Here is a 21,728-nt window from a genome sequence, read left to right as displayed (position 1 = left end):
TTTTTGGCATCACATTTTTTTATTTTTTATTTTGATAGAAGGCATCAAATTTGATATCAATATCATTAAAATTATGAATCTATTTGTACAAATAATACTTTTTTTTTTTGTTGTGAAAAATGTAAAATTTTTAAATAATTACGGAGTCTAGATAGTTCAATTAGTAAATAACAATATTAAGTTGCAAAAGTTATATTGTTGTAAAGGTATTGATGATTTTTTCAAACTCAAAAATATAACCATTAACTAGGTCTCTCTTTTCATACCAAACAAAGGAAGAGAGAAAACATAGGAGTCAAAAAGGGAGAGGTTTGAGGTCTGTGTTCTTCCACTCTATCGTCTCTACATTTATCTATCCCATATATATATATTCCAAGTACTTTCTTCTTTTTCTCATTTCATTGCCAGAATTACTAGGAATTAAACTCTTGAATTCAATCAAACAAACTTCAAAATGGCAACAATTACTGAGACCGATGGAAAACATGTAGAGAAAAATTTATCTAAGGATGTTGAAAATAAAGATGTCACAGTGGCAAATGTGAAAGTTGTAGAAGAAAATGGAGAACCAAAGAAAGAGGATGTGCATGAAAACGATGGGGTGGTGACTGAGAATACAAAGAATGTAGCTGAAGAAGTGAAAGAGGTGGTGAAGAAGGAGGAAAATGGAGCTGAAAAGGGTGATGTTTCACCATCTCCTAATGTTGAGAGGAGTTCTTCTAAGAAAGAGAGCAACTTCCTCTCTCATTTGAGAGTGCATGAGAAGAAGGCTTTGGTCAAGCTGAGAATGAAGATTGAGGAAGTTATTCGTGGGAAGGCAGGGACTGAGAATACGAAGAAAGATTATGAAAGATTGGAGAAGACAGATGAAGCTGAAAAAAAAGCTGATTCATCACCACCTCCTACAATTGAGAAGAGTTCTTCATTCAGAGAAGAGAGCAACTTCTCTTCTGATTTGAAAGAGAGTGAGAAGAATGCATTGTCTCAGATGAGAATGAAGGTTGAGGAAGCAATTCATGGGAATACTTTATTGAAGGGGAAGAAAGAGAAAATTGAATCACAAGCAAATGCAACATCATTGGAAAAAGAGAGCAAAGATAAAGACAAACAAGAAGAAGAGAGTGACAATAATGTTAAAGAAGAAAAAGCTGACAACAATGATGCCAAAGAGAGCAAAGAGTCAAAGCAAGATACTGAAGAAAAGAAGAAACTCACAGAAGAGGCCGCAAAGGAAAGCACCCATGTGGCTGTTGAGGAAGAAAAGGTTATTGTTGATGAGGATATTGCTCTTTGGGGTGTACCATTATTGCCTAGCAAAGCAGACACTGCCACTGATGTAATACTATTGAAGTTCTTGAGGGCTAGAGAGTTCAAGGTCAATGAGGCATTTGAAATGTTAAGGAATACACTTCAATGGAGGAAGGAAAACAATATCGATTCGATCTTGAATGAGAATTTTGATGCTGATTTTGAATCCCTTGCTTACATTAATGGTGTGGATCGCCAAGGCCACCCAGTGTGCTACAACAATTTTGGGTTGCTTGGAGATAATGAGATGTACAACAAGATACTTGGGACCCAAGAAAAGCGTGAAAAGCTTTTGAGGTGGAGGATTCAGCTGATGGAGAAGGGGATTCAAAAGCTTGATTTCAAACCTGGGGGTGTGTGCTCAATGCTCCAAATCATTGATCTTAAGGACTCTCCAGGTCCCTCAAGGAAGGAGTTTAGGCTTGCTGCCAGACAAGTGATTGTGACCCTCCAAGACAACTATCCTGAATTTGCTGCAAAAAATGTAAGGTTTTCTTCACAATCATTAGTTTCATTCATGGTGATTTATGTTTCACAAGTTTTTGAAGTAAATGCTTGTGAAAACCTAACAAGATAATTTGCATGCATTCTTCATAATTTTTTTTATAATAAATACATATGAGTGATGCTATTGATCTTAAAAATTCTACTGTGTAGATTTTTCAAATTGATATGTCAATTTTTAAACTCTTAAAAAAATAACTAAAAATTTATTTATTATGTTATTGATATGAAACCAATTAAATTAATTGTCACTTCACTTTGTAAGATTTATTCTAGTAAAATTATTAATAAGTTTAGCACTGAATATATACACCTATGTATCCATGTATGAATATTTCATTCGTCTCTGGCCTGTTTGGATTGCCGTACCTATGTATGCCTGAAGATAAACATGCTCAATTCTTTGGATTTTGCTAGAACTTGTTTATTCATATATAACGTCACAAATTTTTCTTTACCAACTATATGTTATTATATTAAACATACACATTTTCTAAAAGTTTTCCAAGAATTTTCAACTTTTTGTTTGACTTCCAAATTCTAACGTGGCCGTTTAAGTTTATCCTCATATTAGTTCTGCTGAGTTGCATCTAGATAGTTTGTAATTCTTTTACAAAGCTGAATTTGCATATCTCAATTTACTCTCAATGCTACTAATGACGAACCACTTATCTTTGTCATAGGTATTCATCAATGTCCCTTTCTGGTATTACGCCTTTAGTGCTCTCCTCTCACCCTTCTTAACCCAAAGAACCAGGAGCAAGTTTGTCTTCGCTCGCCCGGCTAGAGTTTCAGAAACCTTATTGAAGTAAGAACCCTACAAGGTCTCTAATATCTAAGCTAACTTAGAGATGGGTCTATTTAGAAATATTGGAATTAACTAAATGCTTCATTGCAGGTACATTGCTGCTGAGGAAGTTTTTGTCCATAATGGTGGGCTTAAGCAGGAAAATGAGTCTGAGTTCTCAGCTGAAGATCCTGTTAGGGAAGTTTTCGTCAAGGCAGGATCAAAAGAAATTATTGAGATCCCAATATTAGAGGTTCACACTGAGACATTTCTCTTTTCTATTTGGAAGCCATGAAATATGAATGCCTGAACCAAGTATATTACTAGGTGGAGTCTTGTTTATTACATACACCTTAATGCACACACTTTTACAAACGACTGAAAAAGAAATTGACATTCTGACTTGAAATCAAGATTGTGCAATTATATTTATCCTACTCTATATCCATTAGATGCACCCAGATTCTCAACTCTACGACATACTTTTGCTCAAGTTAGAAAAAGCATTAGAAACAACTTTGTTAGTTTTTTCATAAGATCAATTCTATGACTTAGCAAGTAATTGTCCGACTTTGATAAAGGTTATTGTTTGGTGGTATTAACAGGCTGGAACTACTTTAATCTGGGACGTGATTATCTTGGGCTGGGAAGTGAATTACAGGGAGGAATTTTTACCAAGCGATGAGGGATCATATGGCCTTATCATTCAAAGAGACAGGAAGCTGGGTGTACAAGAGTCTTCGATTCGCAACTCTTTTAAGAACAACGAACCAGGAAAAGTTGTGATCATTGTTGAGAATTCATCACTCAAGAAAAAACGTGTTCTCTACCGATACAAGACCAAGAATAGCTCCTCTTGAACTGACTATTCTCGATGAAGTTAAAGCGAAAATACTGTGTACTTCATTATCATCACTATTATTATTATTATTTTGCTTCGTTTAGTATATTTCTCAAAGATGAGATAAGAATATTTGGTATTATGTTTGAGGCTTGATATTGCGACTCTTGTATACTATTTTACATGTATAAAATATAAATTATGATGTGATGAAAGGGAGGCTCTTTCTCTAGATTTAACCATCTTAGATCACTAATATACCTCTGTGACAGATCTACTAGTTGAGAACTTTTTTTGGCTCCTCAATGTCAAATATGACCAGGGTGTAATATATGTGTATTAGCTACTACATGTGTTTTTTTATAATAATAATAAAAAAATAAAAAAAAGTCTTGTAAATGAGCATTTTTATTTTTATTTTTATATATATACTAGGCTTTTGACCTATTTAAGAAACTGGTAGATTGAACACGTAACTTGTGACAGAAAATATTGTTCAAAGAAGTAGAACGACGGTGAAAATCACTAATAAAGGAGAGGAATTCTCTCGTAAGATAGGACACTACAGAAATGAATTCCAAGATCCTAGCTCTAATGTATGAAAATATTAAGAAGTAAATTAAGATGAGAGAGGGGAAAAAAAAATAATATAAACCCTTATTCTGATTGGGTTTTAAGTTTTAACAGCTTACATCTATAATCTATAATGGAATTGACTACATCTCTACTAATTTGGCTATTATATAAGACCTGTTATGGTAACTAGTCTCATCACATGTGCTTTGTGCATGCGATTTTTTTTGTAATAGTTTTTCATTCATTTCAATTTAAGGTTTACACGTTTTCTCATTAATACTATGTATTTAGAATTTATAAGTAGATAAAGCAATTTGAAAATCAACAAGAGAGTGGCCCTATTTTTTAGGCAATATTTTAGTAGGAGTTAAAATTTTATTTTTATCAGATTATCATTTAGTTTTGTCTTCACTTAAACATAGGGATATAAGAGCATTTTTTAACCAAAAAATTAAGGATCCCAAAGAGGGGAAGCCCCTTAAATAGTAGTATAGATAAACCAACAATTATGTTTAGGTTTTCCAAATACCATCCGAACAAAACAAATTTAGGCTTTGTTTATTTGGGGATGAAAAAGTTGGAGGATAGCATTCTACTAAGTTTGAGGAGAAAACACTAAGCCCCACCAGTTTTCCTTAAAATATGATTGTCAACCTAAAAATACAGATTTTACAATCTCCTTCTTTGGCGATTCATAACAAAACCACAATATATTAAATCATAATAAAAAACCACATCAGAGGTTGATTGGCCAAAGAATTGGTTTACTAGTTTAATCATCATTTGCTGAATTGTAGGTTTATTAATTAATTAAATAATATATATTTATAATTATAAAAAGAAAAAAAATGCTCCATTTAGGTAAATTAATAAATTATAACAATAACAAATTACATCATATGACATAAAGTTAGAGAATAAAAAATAAAAAATAAACACATCATTCACATAAATCATCCAATAACCAAGTTATGTAGTTCAAAAGTCTTGAAATAACATATCTCATAGAAAATCAAAATAAATTTTTGGCTTAATCATTAAACCCTAGAGATCACACATATATAAGATGTATTTTGACTTTTTTTAGTGTAGTTCTTCTATTTTTGTCTCTCTATTTTTTTTTTTTTTTTTTTTAAGTTCATCACTTTATCACTTGCATATATAATTTTATCAATATCTCTTTATCTCTTTAGGTCTCAAACTCTCATCACTATCTCTTATTGTCTTTAATCTCTACTCTCATCCCATGGCAGTTATTGACTTTTACTTTATCTATTTAGTATTTTAGTCTTTAATGTTTATCACTTTATGTCTTTATCAAATTATCTTTTTAATCTTTAGTAGTTTAGTAAATACACACGCCTTTTTATTTTTTATTTTATCCACAAGTTAAAAAGATTAACTCGTGCAATAGGTGTGATAATGGGTTTTGCATATTCAGTATTTTACACCGAACCATTCCAAATAATGCTTTGGTTCACATTTTAACTGTTGGTTTGGTACAGTTTTTATAATTATGCATTAATGACTTAAATACACCCCCCAAAAAAAAAAAAAAAAAAAAAAACACACACACACACACATTTTTAAAATCAACCCAACAAAACACCACAAAATATTATTTTCTCTCTATCTCTCCCCACTAAAATGTAAAATCCACGCAATCAAATCAACCCTTAAGCTTTCTCACTTGTTTAGTCCAAGAAAAAAAAAAATATATATATATATATATATATATGAAAAATGATATGTGCACAACATTTTCACAATAAATCTTAAGTGACAAGTTTTTACTAGTTATTATTGGGAAAAAAAAGTAATCTTAGTGTTAGGTTCAAGTTTAAATCAATAACAACTAATTATCTATGATTTGTTATGAAAATGTTGTGGAAGCATATAGATGCTACATGGTTCCGAATATATAATTAACATCGCAGCTCCTGACCATATGATCGCGTGGCCTAATGGATAAGGCGCTCGCCTCCGGAGCGGGAGATTGTGGGTTCGAGTCCCATCGCGATCGAATTATTTGTTTTCCACTTTTCGTCTTTTGTTCAGTGTCAATTACGGACTCCTCCTTTTCCATCTAGGAAAGCCCAACCCAATCACTGATTCTTTATAATAACTTAATAAAATCATGAGATTGGTTTTGTTCTTATTTGGTAAAATAGTTTACTATTAATTTCATAATTGCTATTCACATTTTTATCAAATATTATCTCTTCAGATGTCAAAGATTCAACTATTTGTAGAGAAAAGAAATGGGTAACAATATCTATTTGAAGCTATTGTCATGTAGTATTAGAGTCATTATTTTATTTTTATTATTCATAACCAGTCTCTATAAATAAGTTATTATATAAAATAATTTTGCTAGCCTTACAAAAGTACCACATAGAGTATTTCATCTCATATCCTACGCAATAAATTTCATAACATCGAAAACGTTGTGTGCATAATGCAAAACAAAACATAAGAAAATTTTGATACACTGTTGGTAATTTTCCTAGAGTTGATTAGTCTTAATCAGGATGTTATCATGATTAATAAGAGTTTACTACTTAACCAAGGTCCTGATTAGCCGACTAGGAGTTGGCATCACCATTTGGGTCGTGACAAATTTAGTTTCTTATTTGAAGATGAAGTTTTTCACTTCAATAATTTATTTAGATAGAGGGCAAGACTTCTGTCCAGTGCATTGGACAAGATACGAGATTGATACATATCATGTTTATGTCATGTTTAATGCTCTAATGCATTGAATACAAGCCAAACCTTTGAATTGACTAAAAGAAAAAAAATATATATATTCTATTTAAATGACTTGAATAGAATATGAAATGATAACTCTTTCCTATTGATGAAATTTTATGAATAAATTTGAGCATTGTAAATAAATGGATTTGAAATGAGTAGATGTAATATATTATTTCAAAACAATATTGTTACAAGTCTTTGTTTGAAAAAAAAATTAAAAAAATCTCCAAAACTCAAATTATTATGTGTCATTAAGGGTCCGTTTGGATACGGCTTATTTTTGCTGAAACTAAAAATTGAAACTAAAAACACTGTAGCTAAATAATTTTTAAATGTGTAAATAGTACTGTGAGAACCATTTTTAATAAAAAAATTGCTGAAAAGTGTAATTTGTGAGACCTATGAATAGTACATGGGTGCACTGTTCATAGTTGACTTGTCAACAATTGCAGGTTGAACCAAAAAAAAAAAAAAAAATTGAGAGAAAACACGTGAAACGCGAAACACAGCCATGGACGTGGAATCCAAACACATACTAAATTTATATCTAGCTATTTAACTCCTTTTTGTATGTGGATAATTCGATAATTGGGAGAAGGATTTGAACCTAAATGTCTCCCTTAAAAACATGAGAGAACATATCTAGCTATTTAACTAGAAATTGTTTTTCAAATCCATTAGATTTTAAATGCATCCCAAGTGCACTTAACATCCATTGACTAAGAAAGATTTACATGTTGACCAATATTTCAAGTTGATATGAAGTTATTATAAACTGAAGAAAATATCAGGGATGAGAGAAGCATTGTGATTCAATCGATTGTATAATATTTACATAAAATAAGAATGAGAGCCTGTAGGAAATGGTTAAGTACAAAAATCCTTAAAACTAGGAAAACAAAATGACTCATCTTTTGAATAAGAGAACAAGTATGGGAGCCCATGGTCGGTTTAACATCTGGAACTTGCAGCAGACCCAATTGTTAACTGGTAATTTAGAAGCAAAAGTGTGTACAGTCTCAGATTCTGCCCTGGATAGCAAAACCCAATATGTATCTATTAATGCATATTCAACCATTAACATTCTAAGAAGTTCATAAGCACCAAAGTCCCTTATTGGGGGGGAAAAAGAAGGAAAAATTTCCTAAATAATAAACAACATCAAATATTTTAATCATTATATATTTATATGGCTCATGTGGAGAGAACCTATGATAGGATAATACCGAATCAATCTTCATGTAACCTCACTCATTTTACCTATATATTGATTAAAGTTTATAACAATGAAACTTTCACCAAAATCATACTGATCTAAGGGACCTTAAATAGAAAGGCAAGCCACTAAGTTGGAACTTGGAAGGTTGGGGATGGAGTGCCAGAAATTTGTTTCTTTGGAATTCGTGCTTAAACTTAATTTGGCTAATAAAAAGAAGGAAAAAAAAAAAAAAGTAACTTTGAATTGTTCATTCTGCTAATTGGGAGCAAAATTACGCATGAGCTTTAAAATTTGGCCTTGACTGACCACATTAGCATGTTACAAGCTTCAGTCAACCAGGTTATGATAGGTGAGCCAGATAAAGCACAGATCATTCATTGAAAACTAGCATAGTGAGCAAAAGAAAATTAATAACCATAAGAATCAACAAGAGAAGAAGTATCACCAGCCGCCAGGATGCCCCACATAAACCACCAAGCTGATAAGCCCTCCTGGCATTAGGATTCCCTTTGCAGCTTCCAGTGCAAGTAGTGTTGTTTCTGGCTTTGTAATTATTTTTTTGTCACCACCAGGAAGGTAACCTAAATTGAATGCAACAAGCCTAAAAGCACCCAGGTCATCAATTTTTTCCTGGTCAGAATGCATGTGTTGTGGTTCTTGATAAAATACAGCAATATGATTTACAATATCCTTTATATGAATCCATAAAAGGTTACAAAATAATTATAATAACTAAAATTAAATATAATAGCATAAATACAAAAATGGAACCAATTTTATCTTCTCCTTGCTTGTAGAATAGATACCACAGTTTTCTTTTTTCATTTTTCATTTTTTTTTTCTTTTTTTTTTTTTTTATAGGAAATAGATAACACAGTTAATTGCTATAGATGATTGGATGTCTTCTTTCTAGATAATTTTTCAACTACATGATCATAAATGCAGTCACTATTTATTTATTTAATATTTCCCAGTTGATGTAAATATTTCCACTGCAAACACGGAATTAAATGACCAAGTGAACGTGCTATATATATTATATATATCAGGGACGCTATTTGTGGCAGCTACTCATGTGCTAGTTGTACCAATATTTATACCATGTTATAGCATTTTTATGTGTTCCCTACAAATCTTGGTTCTAAGCGCTGTCTTAAGAGCTTGGATGTGAAAAGTTCATCTACTGAAGCATAAAAGTATCTTACAGACCTCCACTATGAGTTGGATCAGAAAAGAATAAAAAAGGAAAGCTAAGAAGATGTGCTGGGGAAAAGGAGAGGGGGGAAAAAAGGAACTAGCATGTTTACTCACTAATATAAATATACCCATTTTGGATCACTGCCTTTAAAACAAAGTGAAAGTGCTATGGACTGTAAACACATGGTGTGTGTGTGTGTGTGTGTATATTGAAGCATCAGCCATTAATTTCCCTTTAATAACTCCATCATAACTCTTCAATTTTGAGAAGCCACCTCTAAAGCCTAATGATGCAAGTGAGATGGCCTGAAGTTTGAAACCATAAGTAAATTCTTCTAACTCATATTGTTTCAATAAACGTGTCTACTAAAGTTGGAGTATCTCATATTTTCAAATAATTGAGTATTCGTTTGAGGTCCTTATGAAAGTAAAGATTGTAACAAAGTTTCAGTCGGAAAAGGTAAAAGCAAACAGAAAGTAAATTTGTATTTAATCAATTGGAAAACTTAATAATTTACATCATTTCATTGCTTATAAACACAGAACATTTAAATAAAGATTGTAAGAAACTTGAGTCATAGTAAGTACCTCACAGAGGCCTCTGGAACAACTTTGTCCATTTTACTGTGGCACATGGGCAAGAGTTTAACAAGCTCTTTCTGCACATATTTGCAACCCATAAGCAATTGCACTACAACTTAAAAATTACAAATGCAATTACTTTTTGATAAGTCCTAAAAATATACAACATGTCTCCAATTCCTAAAGACCAGTAAACTATATCATATGGTATAAATGGTGCAATTATGATACATTTAGCAACGGTTAAACAGTTTGATCAACAATATGTATGTAAGCTTTGTTGTTCATAATTACATATTTGACACATGAGATGCATAAATAAATAAAAAGAAATCTCAAATAAACAATTCTAAGTTCTAGATTAGATATCTAAGTAGTCCCTCAGGGTCATCTGATGAAATAGGAACGATATAAATTAGATATTTAAAGGGAATTTCACCATGTTTGCATCTATATTAGCAATTCCACTATTTTTTCCCCTATTTTTGGATATCTAAAAACCTTATCTTCAATTTCCTACTCAACTAGAAAGAGTTCACATTTCACAACTCTTACCTGATCTGATATCGAGGGAGACGACAAGTGAAAATAAAAAGGTGACACACAAAGGCCAAATTCTAGTCTTGTTCTCCAGTGAACTCCACAAAAAAATAAAAGGGAGATCAAGGCCAACCGGTACTGTTATGACACCATCTCTTTTTTTATAAGTAAATAAGTATTTTATTAAACAAGACTACTTTGTGTACATGAAAGTGAACACAAAGAAGTCTCAAGGATTAGAAAGGTCATGCACAGAAAGACAATTATTCTAAAAACTCAAGAATGGAGTTACTATGAGTAAAGCCCCACACATGAGATCAATCAAACAACGATCTAGCAAATAGCTCTATCAATTTTATCCATGAAATTTTTTATATCCTCAAATGTATGACGATTTAGTTCCCACCACAAAGTCCACATCAAATATAACGGAACCAGACAGGAGTCAGGGTGGGGGGGGGGGGGGGGGGGGGGGGGGTGTGGGGGGAGTGGTTGCTAAGTTCCACATCTCTGATTAAACTCAAGTAGAACAGTTGCAGGAGTCAGAAGGCTGTTAAAAAATTCTTAGAGCTCCCAAGACAAGCAATTTTATCCTTTTATCAGAGAATTTACTTCCCACCAAATGGCTATTGACAAATGAAATTATACAAATAAGGAATTTTAATATATCTGATCGATATTTAGTAGAATAATATATCTAGTCAGCATACTACATCAGGCCTTGTAACAGAACATGCAGTCTTCCAACATGTGAACTAAGGTTGAACACATAAAAGAACAGATCTTGGTAATCTCCTTCATTACTAAGTATACTGAATGCCTCATCAACAAGAAAATCGACATTCTAAAAACACTGAAAGTAAGTTTAGTGGCCCATCAGAGCATTATTACGTTTGGTATCTCCTTCAGATACAGGTAATAAAATTGACTTCTGCAATTATTCACCAAAAACAAGCTGCATACATACATACATACTTAGCACACTAAATGATGCTTATGTGCTATGGAATCAGAAAAATTCCAGCTCTGGCACTCATGCACTATGGTCTATGGATTAACATTAGACAGTGGTAGTAATGTAATTTAGAACTGAAGTTCCATATATGTTAACTGAAAACAGATTACTTCCAAAAAGTAAAAAATGTTGTGAGATAATGGCACCTCGTTTGGATTAAGTGACTCTTCTAGCAAAGAAGAAGCACTTTCTAAAGCATCATTCTGAATATCCATTGCATAAACACATCCCCTGGCTGATTCATCAGCGACCATTTTGACCATTGCTAAAGTATCATAACCATTGCCACAAGTGGCATCAATGACCATATCCCCTTTCTGGACAACATGTTTCCAAACCCTGGTAAACATAGGCAATAGAAAATATTTGATGCCTGGTCACAATTGCCTGAAATAATATGCAAAATACAAATGTAAATGCCCCAATCTAGAAATGGCACAGAACAAATTGGACAATATTTAATTCAGTTATCAGTCACAAACAAATATTGCTCACTGACTAAATATCAATGGGGTTTTTTAATAGGTCGAGCCCGAGCCTGAACCCAACCCCAACTTGAAAATGGCTCATCAGGAACCTGTAGAAGCTCATTGTAAACAGAGTCAAACAAAGTCCATAAAACAAGCTCATTTCATGGACCCACCAAAGCACAAGCAGCATTCAGCTCATAAACTTAAGTATAAAGACATTTTAATTGCAAAAGAGCTCTGCAATCATCTGTGCCAGTTTACAAAAAGACATTTTAAAGTTCACCACTAAATCTAGAATGTGGTATTATTTCCTAGAAAGGAGCAGTTAGTCATAAATGACAGCATGACCAGGTGCAACTTAATCTCCTTGTAAAGGATGAGCAAATCACTTGCAAGATAGGAAGTGAAGTAAGCATGGAATATGCATGGCAAGCCTCTCATCATTGAGTATGCCAATAATTATTCAACGAAAGATATATTGGAACCATAAAAATGGCTTCCACGAATTGTTGATTAACAGAAAGATAAGATACTTGTAGAGAGTAAGCCAACAAACCTAATGCTCCTATTTATGCTTACATGAAACAAAAATTCATTAAAAACTTTATACACACATGCACATGCAAACACACACAACCCCAAAAGCTAAATCGCACATCAGGTGCTTTGCATTCAATTTCGTACAGAAAAGAGATTCTTACAGAAGGTTGGTATTTATCATTGTAAAAATTTTATTTTCTCCCGTATTTATAGTGCACTTATATATTTATTTCAGTTTGTTGTCTTCTATAGGGTTTCCACCATAACGCCAATAATTAATCAATTCGCAATTTTGCACTTAGTCAATAAAGGTTTGGTATTTTGAACATCAAAAATATAACTTTACCACATTGATCAATGTAATTCTCTTACCATGACATATAATATCCCATGAAGTGATAATATATTAACATAAGCTCAACCATTAAGAATGTCACCACTATTTATATCCAACAGAACAATTGCAGACTAAGCATCACAAAAGAAAGTCTTTTAACCATAGATTGTTGTGGCCAAAGTCATTACACTGCAGCAGTAGCGAACCACAGCCACTTGAGAACAAAAACAAAGAACCCATTTTCAATTTTCCAAAAAAAAAAAAAAATTGTCATATAAGTTTCAAATCAAGTACAAATTAATCCAAACTTAAAAGGGTTTTTATTTTGAGTAAAGAATCAAACAGAAAACCAAATATACAACCAAATAAAACCAATATTTCAGGGAATCCAGTGTATAAGTACTTACAAGTGAGCAACTTCTGTTGCCTTCTTCTTCCCAAATACATAGCTCCCAAGAACTTCCTCCATTCCTACATCACACCATTCACATTACAATTACTATATGCCTAAAGTTTTATAACAATTGCTCATCATTTTACAAAAAAAAATTACCAAACTTACTACAAAACCCAGATTTTATAAGTACAGTTTCATGCAAAAATCCATCAAAATAGAAGCAAATATTGAACTTTAGCACAAAACCCAAATGGCCAACCACCACTAATATTATGTTTTGTCCTTGAAAAATTGAAACACAAAGTTAAAAAAAAAAAAAAAAAAAAAACCATTTTTGTCATATTTGAAAATTTTTCTCCATTAGAATCACTATCACAAAACACAGAAGGAAGTGAAAGAGGGAAATGGGGTACCAGAAAGAGGAGAATCATGTGGAGTATGATTTTGAGAAGAAGTGAGTCCATTCGGCTCAATGGGCAGCTTCGCACAGAAGCAGAGGTTTCTGGTGCTACTCTGCGAAACGTTTCTTCTCGAAGAAAGCGAGAGTTTCTCCACGAAACCAATAAAGGGTTTCGAAATTACAAGCGAACGTGAACAACAAAGTCTAAGCGATAGCATATCTCTCTCTGTGTGTCTGTGACTACAAATTTGGACTAACAAAGTGATAATTTGAGGCAGATATGGCGCGTTCCGACTTTGACAGCGGTTTTTTTTTTTTTTTTTTTTTTTTTTTTTTTTTACGTAATCATGGTCCAAATTCAAAACAATAAAATAAAATAATAATAATAAAAATAAAATCAAAATCAAAACATATATATAGCTTGCTGTACTATTTTGGTCCCTAAACAGTATTAAAAATTTACTTTTTAGCTTTAAATTTTTGGAAGTATATTTTTTGGCTCTAAATTATTGAAAATATTTTATTTTTAAACTTAAAACAAAAAAAAAATTTAAAAACTTATCACTAAACTATTTTAAAAAATGTTCTTTTTTTTTTCATTTATATTTTTGTCCCTAAACTATAAAAAAAATCTATTTACAAAACTTAGGGATGGAAAATGAACTTTCTAAAGTTTGGAGATGAAAAACAAACTTTTGGTAAAATTTAAAGATTAAAATAGTATTTTAGTTTATATGAAAATGATTGTCCATTTCTCATATTTGACCAATTCATCAAGCATTCCTAATAAATTGAAACTATCTCTAAAAAAAAAACTTTTTTATTATTTTTTTTGTTTTTTTAAAAACGAAAAACACACTCACACACAATGAAGATGAAATGAGATTCTACCACATGCACAAATATTTGAGTGAACACTTTGCTCATAGCATGTTTCATAGTTGTCGAGGTGATAAAGTTTTTAATAGCAAACAATGGACAAAATTGGCCTCTGCCCTTTTCGGGCAAAATAAGTAACATTCTACTTTCTTTTCCATACTAATTAGGGAAATGTCCTTCTTTTGAAACTTGATTTTCTCACAATCGAGTTTAAAAAAAAAAAAAAATGGAGCCCTATAGTGGCGTTTTAAGGAGCTTATAGTGACGTTTTAAGGACCTATAGTGGCGTTTTGTAACTCGAGTTCATGGAACTCGAGTTTTATGCAAGTTTTTTACCTATAACTCAAGTTACAAAACGTTACTATAGGTCCTTAAAAACGTCACTATAAGGCTTAACTTGATTTTGAGAAAGTCGAGTTTCAAAAGAGAGACATTTCCCTAATTAGTTTGGAAAAGGGAGTAGAATGCTACTTATTTTGCCCGAAAAGGGTAGAAGCCAATTTTGTCCAACAAACAATAAACTAGTGTCAATGAGCTCACATAAGATTCAATAATAATTTACCAACTCAATTGTTGTAAGCCAATATTTTGTGCCTAATATTAGAGACATTGCTCACATTCTTTTAGAGGTATGAGTGATTTCTATAATAATAATAAAAAGTTTTGAAATCAAAATGTTTCAACTTTCAACCTACAGTTTGATTTGATTGTGAAGAATTTTGTGGCATGGTGTTTATACGTTTTTCAATTCGAAAAATCTGAAGTTTCAAAATTTTAATTTGTACCGTTTCAAAGGGTAAATGAAAACAAGATTAAGGTTATAAACATTTCAAAATTTCATAAACTAATTTTTAAGATAGGATAGTATTTCAAATCTATTGCATCCATTCTATAATAATTGTTCTTTATCTTTAAGCCAAGACATCAATTGGATTTTAGAACCATATATCTTTTATTCAACAACAAAATATTTTATCGGTTGAGTTAGCTAGAACCTACAAAATATTTTACCAGTTGGATGTGCATTATTGCGGCTGAATTGAATTCTAGGTAACATGTTATCTTTTTGCAGATGCATCCATAATGAAGGATGAATGTACACATGTATACTTTGTAGGCAAAGGTTGCAAGCGAAATCTGGTGTGACATTTGGGCACATTCACAAGGTAATCTTCTTTGAGATTACTATTTTAGCTTTATATATAATGGAAGACAATATCAATACTTCTAAAATTTTCAATTTTCAAGGTATCATCCACTTCCAATGAACTGTGACTTGTCATTCATGAAGTAATAATGATCTCCTAATAAGAAATAAATTTTAAAATTAGAACTGGAGAGATGTAAACCAACTTTGAACTTATAGATTAATCCATTCCTATTCAAGAATAATAGTAGCATAAGTATAGTGATGATCTTTTTTTTTTTTTTTTTTCAAATGGTAATTAGTTTAAGCTTGGACATTATTTACAGGGAGTCAAGCTTCAGAATAATAGAATTGTCAGATTGAGAAATGAAGACATTAAAAAATGATTACAACATAATAAGTTTTACTTGGTTTTTGATTTAAATCACACACTGCTAACTTCTACTGAGCATAGAGATATGACATTAGAAGAAGAAAATTTAAAGAGCCAAATAGATTCTTTGCAAGGTATTTTTGTCACCTTTATATTTGATTATTCTTTGGAAGTGTACTTAGCATTTCTTATATCAATGTTTTCAGGAACCATGGTGATTGACATTGCTTCTCTGTTTGTATGATGATCTCTAATAAGCTTGACTAGATACTATTGTAATGTCATCATGTTGTAGAACTTTTAGAAGTCAACATGAATGATTACTGTTTGGTTCTGAATCTGTTGATGGAAGTTTTATTGGGGTGCTTTCTATTTGTCAATAGAATGTTCAGATTTCAAACCAAAAGTAGGTAAAACTTCCAAAGAAATGAAAAGGATATAGTTTATTGCTTATGCAGTCTTATGTTGTTAAATCACCATAACCATGAATCACCCGCAGGTTTTGAGGAATTTGTTGGCGGAATATTTTGATTTTCCTGCAGAATATTGTAGCCCTTGAAGCACTGCCCTTTCCTTTTCACTTGCTGCACCTTTTTTTTTTTGCCTATTTTTAAAGAAAGATTAGCAGGATTTATATTCTATGCTTAGGCAAGCTTAAATACTATTCAGCAAAAAGAAAAAAGAAAAAAGGAGGCAAGCTTAAATACTGTCTTTATTTGTAACATCACAAAAGATCTTTTATGTTCTGTAAGGCATGAGGCGAACTGTAGGTAAGAAAGTTTTGGTAGTTATAGGGAAAAATTCCTGTCATGGAATGGGATTCATTTTGCACGGATGTGGTAAAAACATAAAGCATTTGGCACCCAACAATTAAAAAGCAAATTCAAAAAAAAAAAAAAAAAAAGGCTTCTACGCTGCTGGGGTCCTTGTCCCCTATAGGCCTTGTAAACTAATTAGAGAAAATATAAAGGAAATGCTTAGTTACCATCAACTTTATAACAAAAAGAACTCGCAAATTGATGTAATAATGAATAAAATCAGCCACATTAATAAAATAAAATGCTAGAATTACTATAAATTCTACTACATATTTCTTACAATATGATTGATAGACTTCAAGAGCAAAATAAATGAATGACACAATAACTTTTATTTAATTGATGTCATATCAATTTGTAAGACTTGTATAGTTGTAGCATTGTTAGCATTGCACATAATTAAATGCCTGAATTAGTTTTTGTGATTTACAACAAATTGTTTGTAAGCTTATACAAAAAAGTGATATTAAAGATACTACAAATTTTATTACATGAGCCTTTAAACCTTTGTAGTAAAATTAATAATAAATTTAGTATTTTCCTATACTTTAAATATAGAGATAGTTATCACTAGAGGTTTTAACTCAATCTAAAGTTTATGAGGTTTAAGGATAACGGGAAGACCATGAACTGGAATGGAGGATAGTTGGTAAGTAATTTTTTCATCTGGAATTGCTTTCTCCCACTTGAATCTTGTCACCACATTATGCATATACACTAGTATTTGTAAACGAGCATACTCCCTTCCGGCGCACATTCGAGGTCCTCCTCCAAATGGTACAAAAGTGTAAGGTGCTGGGCCATTCCCTTCAAATCTTGATGGATCAAATTTCTCAGGATCTGGAAAGTATTTAGGATTTTTGTGTGTCGAATGTACAGTCCAAAATGTCTGCAAAAATATGGATTCAGAACTCTAAGCATTACCATTAAATTATGGATTCAGATCTCATTACACTAAGTATAATTTGGCTTATGTATTGTTAATGAAAAATACCTTCCACCCTTTAGGGATGGTAAAACCTTTGTAAGTAAAGTCATGTATAACCTCTCTGAATGCTCCTTGAGCAGGCGATAATAGCCTCATTGACTCACATGCTACATTCCAAGAGTACTTCATCTTTTTAATGTCATCCCAATTCAACAAATCCTTTGGACCTTTGGATCTTGCAATCTCCATTTGCTCTGCTTAACAATATACTCCACTTTTTCATTAGATTAATCTTTCCAAATAGCACCATGTGTCGCTTGTGCGAAGAGCTACATGCAGCATACTAAATAAAGTTTTTGAATTTCTTATTATTAGCTATTGTATAGCCACTAAAAGATTGGGGCATTATAGTAGATTAACCTCACCCAGCAATTATAAGGCATCTGTGATGAAGTCAAGATTTTTGTTTGGAGGCAAACTATGAATTAAAAAATCCTTAATCACAAACTTAAAACACAAACACAGACACATTGAAACACATACTTTTTGCTTGTTAGAGGTATTAGGTTTATTTGTGTAGGCCCAAGAAGCTCAATTCTATTGTAAGCCCATGTATACCTAACCCAAACTATCTCTCCCTCTATAAACCCCACTTAAGTAAATTGTGGAATCTAGCATTTGACTATTCACATAAATATTAAATCATATGAGTTATTAAATTATTTAAACAAGGAATGTGATGTATTAAATTGGTCATGTGACTTCCTCTAAAAAAAATTGGTCATATGACAAAAATTGGTCATATGACAAAATACATATAAATGATCGTTTGAATTGTCATGTTGTGGGTTTGAGGTACCTCCAATCCAGTTTGAAGGTAAACTCTTATCATTTTTCCGATATACCCTCCGCGTTTGCAAAATTTCAAGATTAATAATTGTCCATAAAATATGTGTTATGAATCGAATAGTAAATAAAATATAATTAGTACAAAATTTAGCACTTATGTTTTTAGAAGATCCAGAATGTTTAATCTAAATGTGAAAATATTAAAATATTAATCTAATAAAAAAATTATTGAGTAAAGTAAAATTAACAAAGAGCTACACCAGTGTTACTTCATATATATTTCTGCAATTAATGGTTAAGTGGTAGAGATAGCTAGCCATAGCAATTGTAGATAGCATGTTTAGAAGAAGTACCTTGCAAGACCAGATTGTAAACATGAGGGAACTCTGCTAGATGCTTCAACACGGATGTGATAGCAGAACTAGTGGTATCATGGCTAGCAATAAGTAAGCCCAAAATGTTTCCAGCAATCGCTATCTCATCCAAAGCTCTACCGTTCTCATCTGATGCAAGGAGTGTACGAGTCAATAAGTCATGAGCAACTGTCCCTTTATTCTCTGCTAGCTCTTTCTTCCTCTCTTTGATGAGTGCTAAAATCTCTTCGCGAATAACTTTGCCTCCTTTTAAGGCACGATTGTAGGCTGTACCTGGAATATTTATAGGCACAGACACTGTACCAGCTTTGACAAGGTTAAAGGGATCAGAAAATGTTGTCACATGGTTAGGATCTGTGATACTCATAAACAACCTACAAGCCAATGCAAAGGTAAACTTCAATGACAGTGACAAAATCTTGACTTGTTTGTAAGGACACCAATCCATCTCCAAGTGTTCCTTTGCCATGGAGTCCATGATAGGTATGAAATGTTGAAGAGCTTCTGGCTTTAAAAATTCAACCACGAGGCTACGCAATTTAGTAGAATCATTGTTGTCATAGCTTTCTTCAGATTCAAACACTACTTTCTGTATGCTTCGTGGCCACCAAGCAGTGACATATTTTTTCTCGTTGGAGAACAAAAACTTGTTTCCTGAAGCACCACACAACACAGCCAAGTTCTCCCCAAACAGTGAGGTTTGAAAGAGATCCTGAGAGTATTTTATCATTCTTTCCCTAATGAATATCTCTGGGGTTCCCCTTTGTCCAGCCGTACCAAATTCCAATGTTTCTCCAATGATTGGCCAACCCTTTTTACCAGGTGGTAACTTGGAACGAGTGGACTTGTGTCTAAGTATGAGGAAAACAAGGCAGAACGAAATAGAAAGGACCACAATGTGAAGCAGGTTTGGAAGGATATCCATTGCAACTTCAACAATTACACCAATGAGCAAGACTAGAAAATAAGGTGAACAAAGCACTAGAAAGTATAGTTAGGATAAATATATATAGGGAGTGGCAAAGCCTAAAATTTTGTCAACGAGGCCAAACCTGCACATATTTTCAAATTTTTGTGAGAATAACACGAATTAGTTGCTTGCATACATTTTCAAAGGTCTATTTGCTTCTATAGAGTGAATGTGCACATGAAAATGCTTTGTGAACTACTATAATTTGTGCAGTTCTTTGTGGTCCATTGTTGAATTAGATTTTGACACTGACGAGCATGTGAGGTATAATATCTTATTTGTTATGTTAGGTTTAGAAAATTGTTAAATTACCAATTGTCCCAAAAGTTTAAACTATTAGTAAATGGTGAATTTAATTAAGTGGGTTCTAACAAGTGAGAATTTAACATTTTAAATGGGAGGTAGAGTAAAGTAAGGAATCGAACTTAGGATCTCTGATACCATGTTAAATTATCGATTGTCACAAAAGTTTAAGCTATTAGAAAACAGTGAATTTAATCACTTAACCATAATTCTAATAGAAATTTCACATGGTCAAAACATTTAATGTGGTCATCATAAGTTTAAAAACTTAGTATTTGATACATTAAGGAAAATCAAACTCGGTCAACTAATCTAGTCAGTGGCGGAGGAGACGAGCTAAATGTATTTTCTATAGAGGATTCGAGCTAAATGTATTTTTAAATTTCAGTATCATTAACTCTCGATATCTTTAAACTTTTAAATATAAATGCGTATCACTTTAATTTTTTAGAAAAAAAAAAAAAATTCAAAAGATATGTATTTATGTATTTTTATAAACTTATGTTTTAAATACTCCTAAAATGAATGTCTTTTATATGACAAAAAAAATTCAACATTAAACAAAAATAAATAAATAAAAAATATATATATATTAAATGAAGGGGGCATACCTAAAATTTAACATCTACTTAAATTTGAAACTTAACACACATTTTGGTAAAAAGATTTTTTTGATTTCTTAAAGCAAGACCAATACTATTTACCAAACAAGTGGACGGTAGAAAACAAAGTAGTCAAACATTAAACATATTTACAGAATTACAGTCCTTTTTTTTCTTCAAATCTAACACACAGACCAAAAAAATAGAACCAACCTAAACACAAATCATTCCAAAAACTTAACAAAAAAATAAATAAATTATTAAAAAGTTTACCAGTTATGGTTCCGGTGGCATAATGGTGGTGGTAGGCCGAGCAGACGGCATTGGACCCTGAAAATTTTTTCACTCTGCACAACGGTTCTTGAAGTTTTACTGTTTTTAAATTTTATTTGAAGGAAAAGAACCAAAGAAAATCATTACTGGTGTTGATGATAAGAAGAAAAAAGAAAAAAAGAAAAAAGAGCTGGGATTTTTCAATGTAATTCAAATAATGAAATCGTTGGATAAGCAAAGTAAAAGAAAATAGAGAGAGAGAGAAAGAGAGAGGGAGAGACTCAGGTGAGACTTGAGACTTTGCTAAAAAAAAAAATTGGTGGGACTGGAGATGAGAGTAGCCTAGAGCAGAAAGAAAACAAGAGGGAGAGAGAGAGATTTGTGTTGAGTTGGTAGGGTAAAAAGTGATGATATGACATGACATGACATGTGGGATGGGTATGGAAATGTGTGTAAACAGATTTAAAAAAAAATATATATATATATTCTTGGAACAACTTATTTAAATAGAGTTGAAAGCTTTTTCCCGAAGATATAAAAGAAAAGGTTGAAAAATAAGTTAAGTGTTTGTTTGGCTGTGGTTTAATAAGTTAGTTTATTTTACTATTTAATTTATTTTTACTATTATTTATAAGTTTTATGGTATTTTTTGATATTAATTATAGATTTTACTGTATTATTTTAGTTAATTTTTATATTTATTTATAATATTTTCAACAACAAAATTTTAGTTTCAATAAAA

At 32.0% G+C, this 21,728-nt stretch overlaps 3 protein-coding genes and 1 non-coding gene across 4 annotated transcripts; 2 read left to right on the top strand and 2 right to left on the bottom strand.

Moving 5' to 3' along the window:
- The first annotated feature begins 419 nt into the window (after positions 1 to 419).
- Positions 420 to 3,739, top strand: LOC115987866 (patellin-4-like). The gene is made up of 4 exons (XM_031111471.1): positions 420 to 1,792; positions 2,496 to 2,620; positions 2,711 to 2,852; positions 3,205 to 3,739. The coding sequence occupies exons 1-4, from the start codon at positions 455 to 457 to the stop codon at positions 3,457 to 3,459; spliced, it is 1,860 nt and encodes a 619-aa protein (XP_030967331.1). The 5' UTR covers positions 420 to 454; the 3' UTR covers positions 3,460 to 3,739.
- A 2,227-nt stretch (positions 3,740 to 5,966) lies between these two features.
- On the top strand, positions 5,967 to 6,039 carry TRNAR-CCG. Its single transcript has one exon. It is a non-coding gene; the product is annotated as a tRNA-Arg (tRNA).
- A 1,492-nt stretch (positions 6,040 to 7,531) lies between these two features.
- LOC115983733 (putative rRNA methylase YtqB) lies at positions 7,532 to 13,731 on the bottom strand. The gene is made up of 6 exons (XM_031106497.1): positions 13,484 to 13,731; positions 13,081 to 13,144; positions 11,473 to 11,665; positions 9,778 to 9,848; positions 8,438 to 8,593; positions 7,532 to 7,804 (listed from the first exon to the last, which is right to left on the bottom strand). Exons 1-6 carry the CDS (start codon positions 13,686 to 13,688, stop codon positions 7,681 to 7,683), a joined length of 813 nt encoding a protein of 270 aa, XP_030962357.1. The 5' UTR covers positions 13,689 to 13,731; the 3' UTR covers positions 7,532 to 7,680.
- A 3,343-nt stretch (positions 13,732 to 17,074) lies between these two features.
- On the bottom strand, positions 17,075 to 21,359 carry LOC115987079 (beta-amyrin 28-monooxygenase-like). The gene is made up of 4 exons (XM_031110529.1): positions 20,987 to 21,359; positions 18,818 to 19,890; positions 17,682 to 17,869; positions 17,075 to 17,576 (listed from the first exon to the last, which is right to left on the bottom strand). The coding sequence occupies exons 2-4, from the start codon at positions 19,761 to 19,763 to the stop codon at positions 17,277 to 17,279; spliced, it is 1,434 nt and encodes a 477-aa protein (XP_030966389.1). The 5' UTR covers positions 19,764 to 19,890; positions 20,987 to 21,359; the 3' UTR covers positions 17,075 to 17,276.
- Between the last annotated feature and the right edge of the window lie 369 nt (positions 21,360 to 21,728).

Source organism: Quercus lobata, chromosome 4 (assembly GCF_001633185.2).
Source record: "Quercus lobata isolate SW786 chromosome 4, ValleyOak3.0 Primary Assembly, whole genome shotgun sequence".
Classification (NCBI taxonomy): domain Eukaryota; kingdom Viridiplantae; phylum Streptophyta; class Magnoliopsida; order Fagales; family Fagaceae; genus Quercus; species Quercus lobata.
This window is presented reverse-complemented; position numbering and strand designations above follow the sequence as displayed.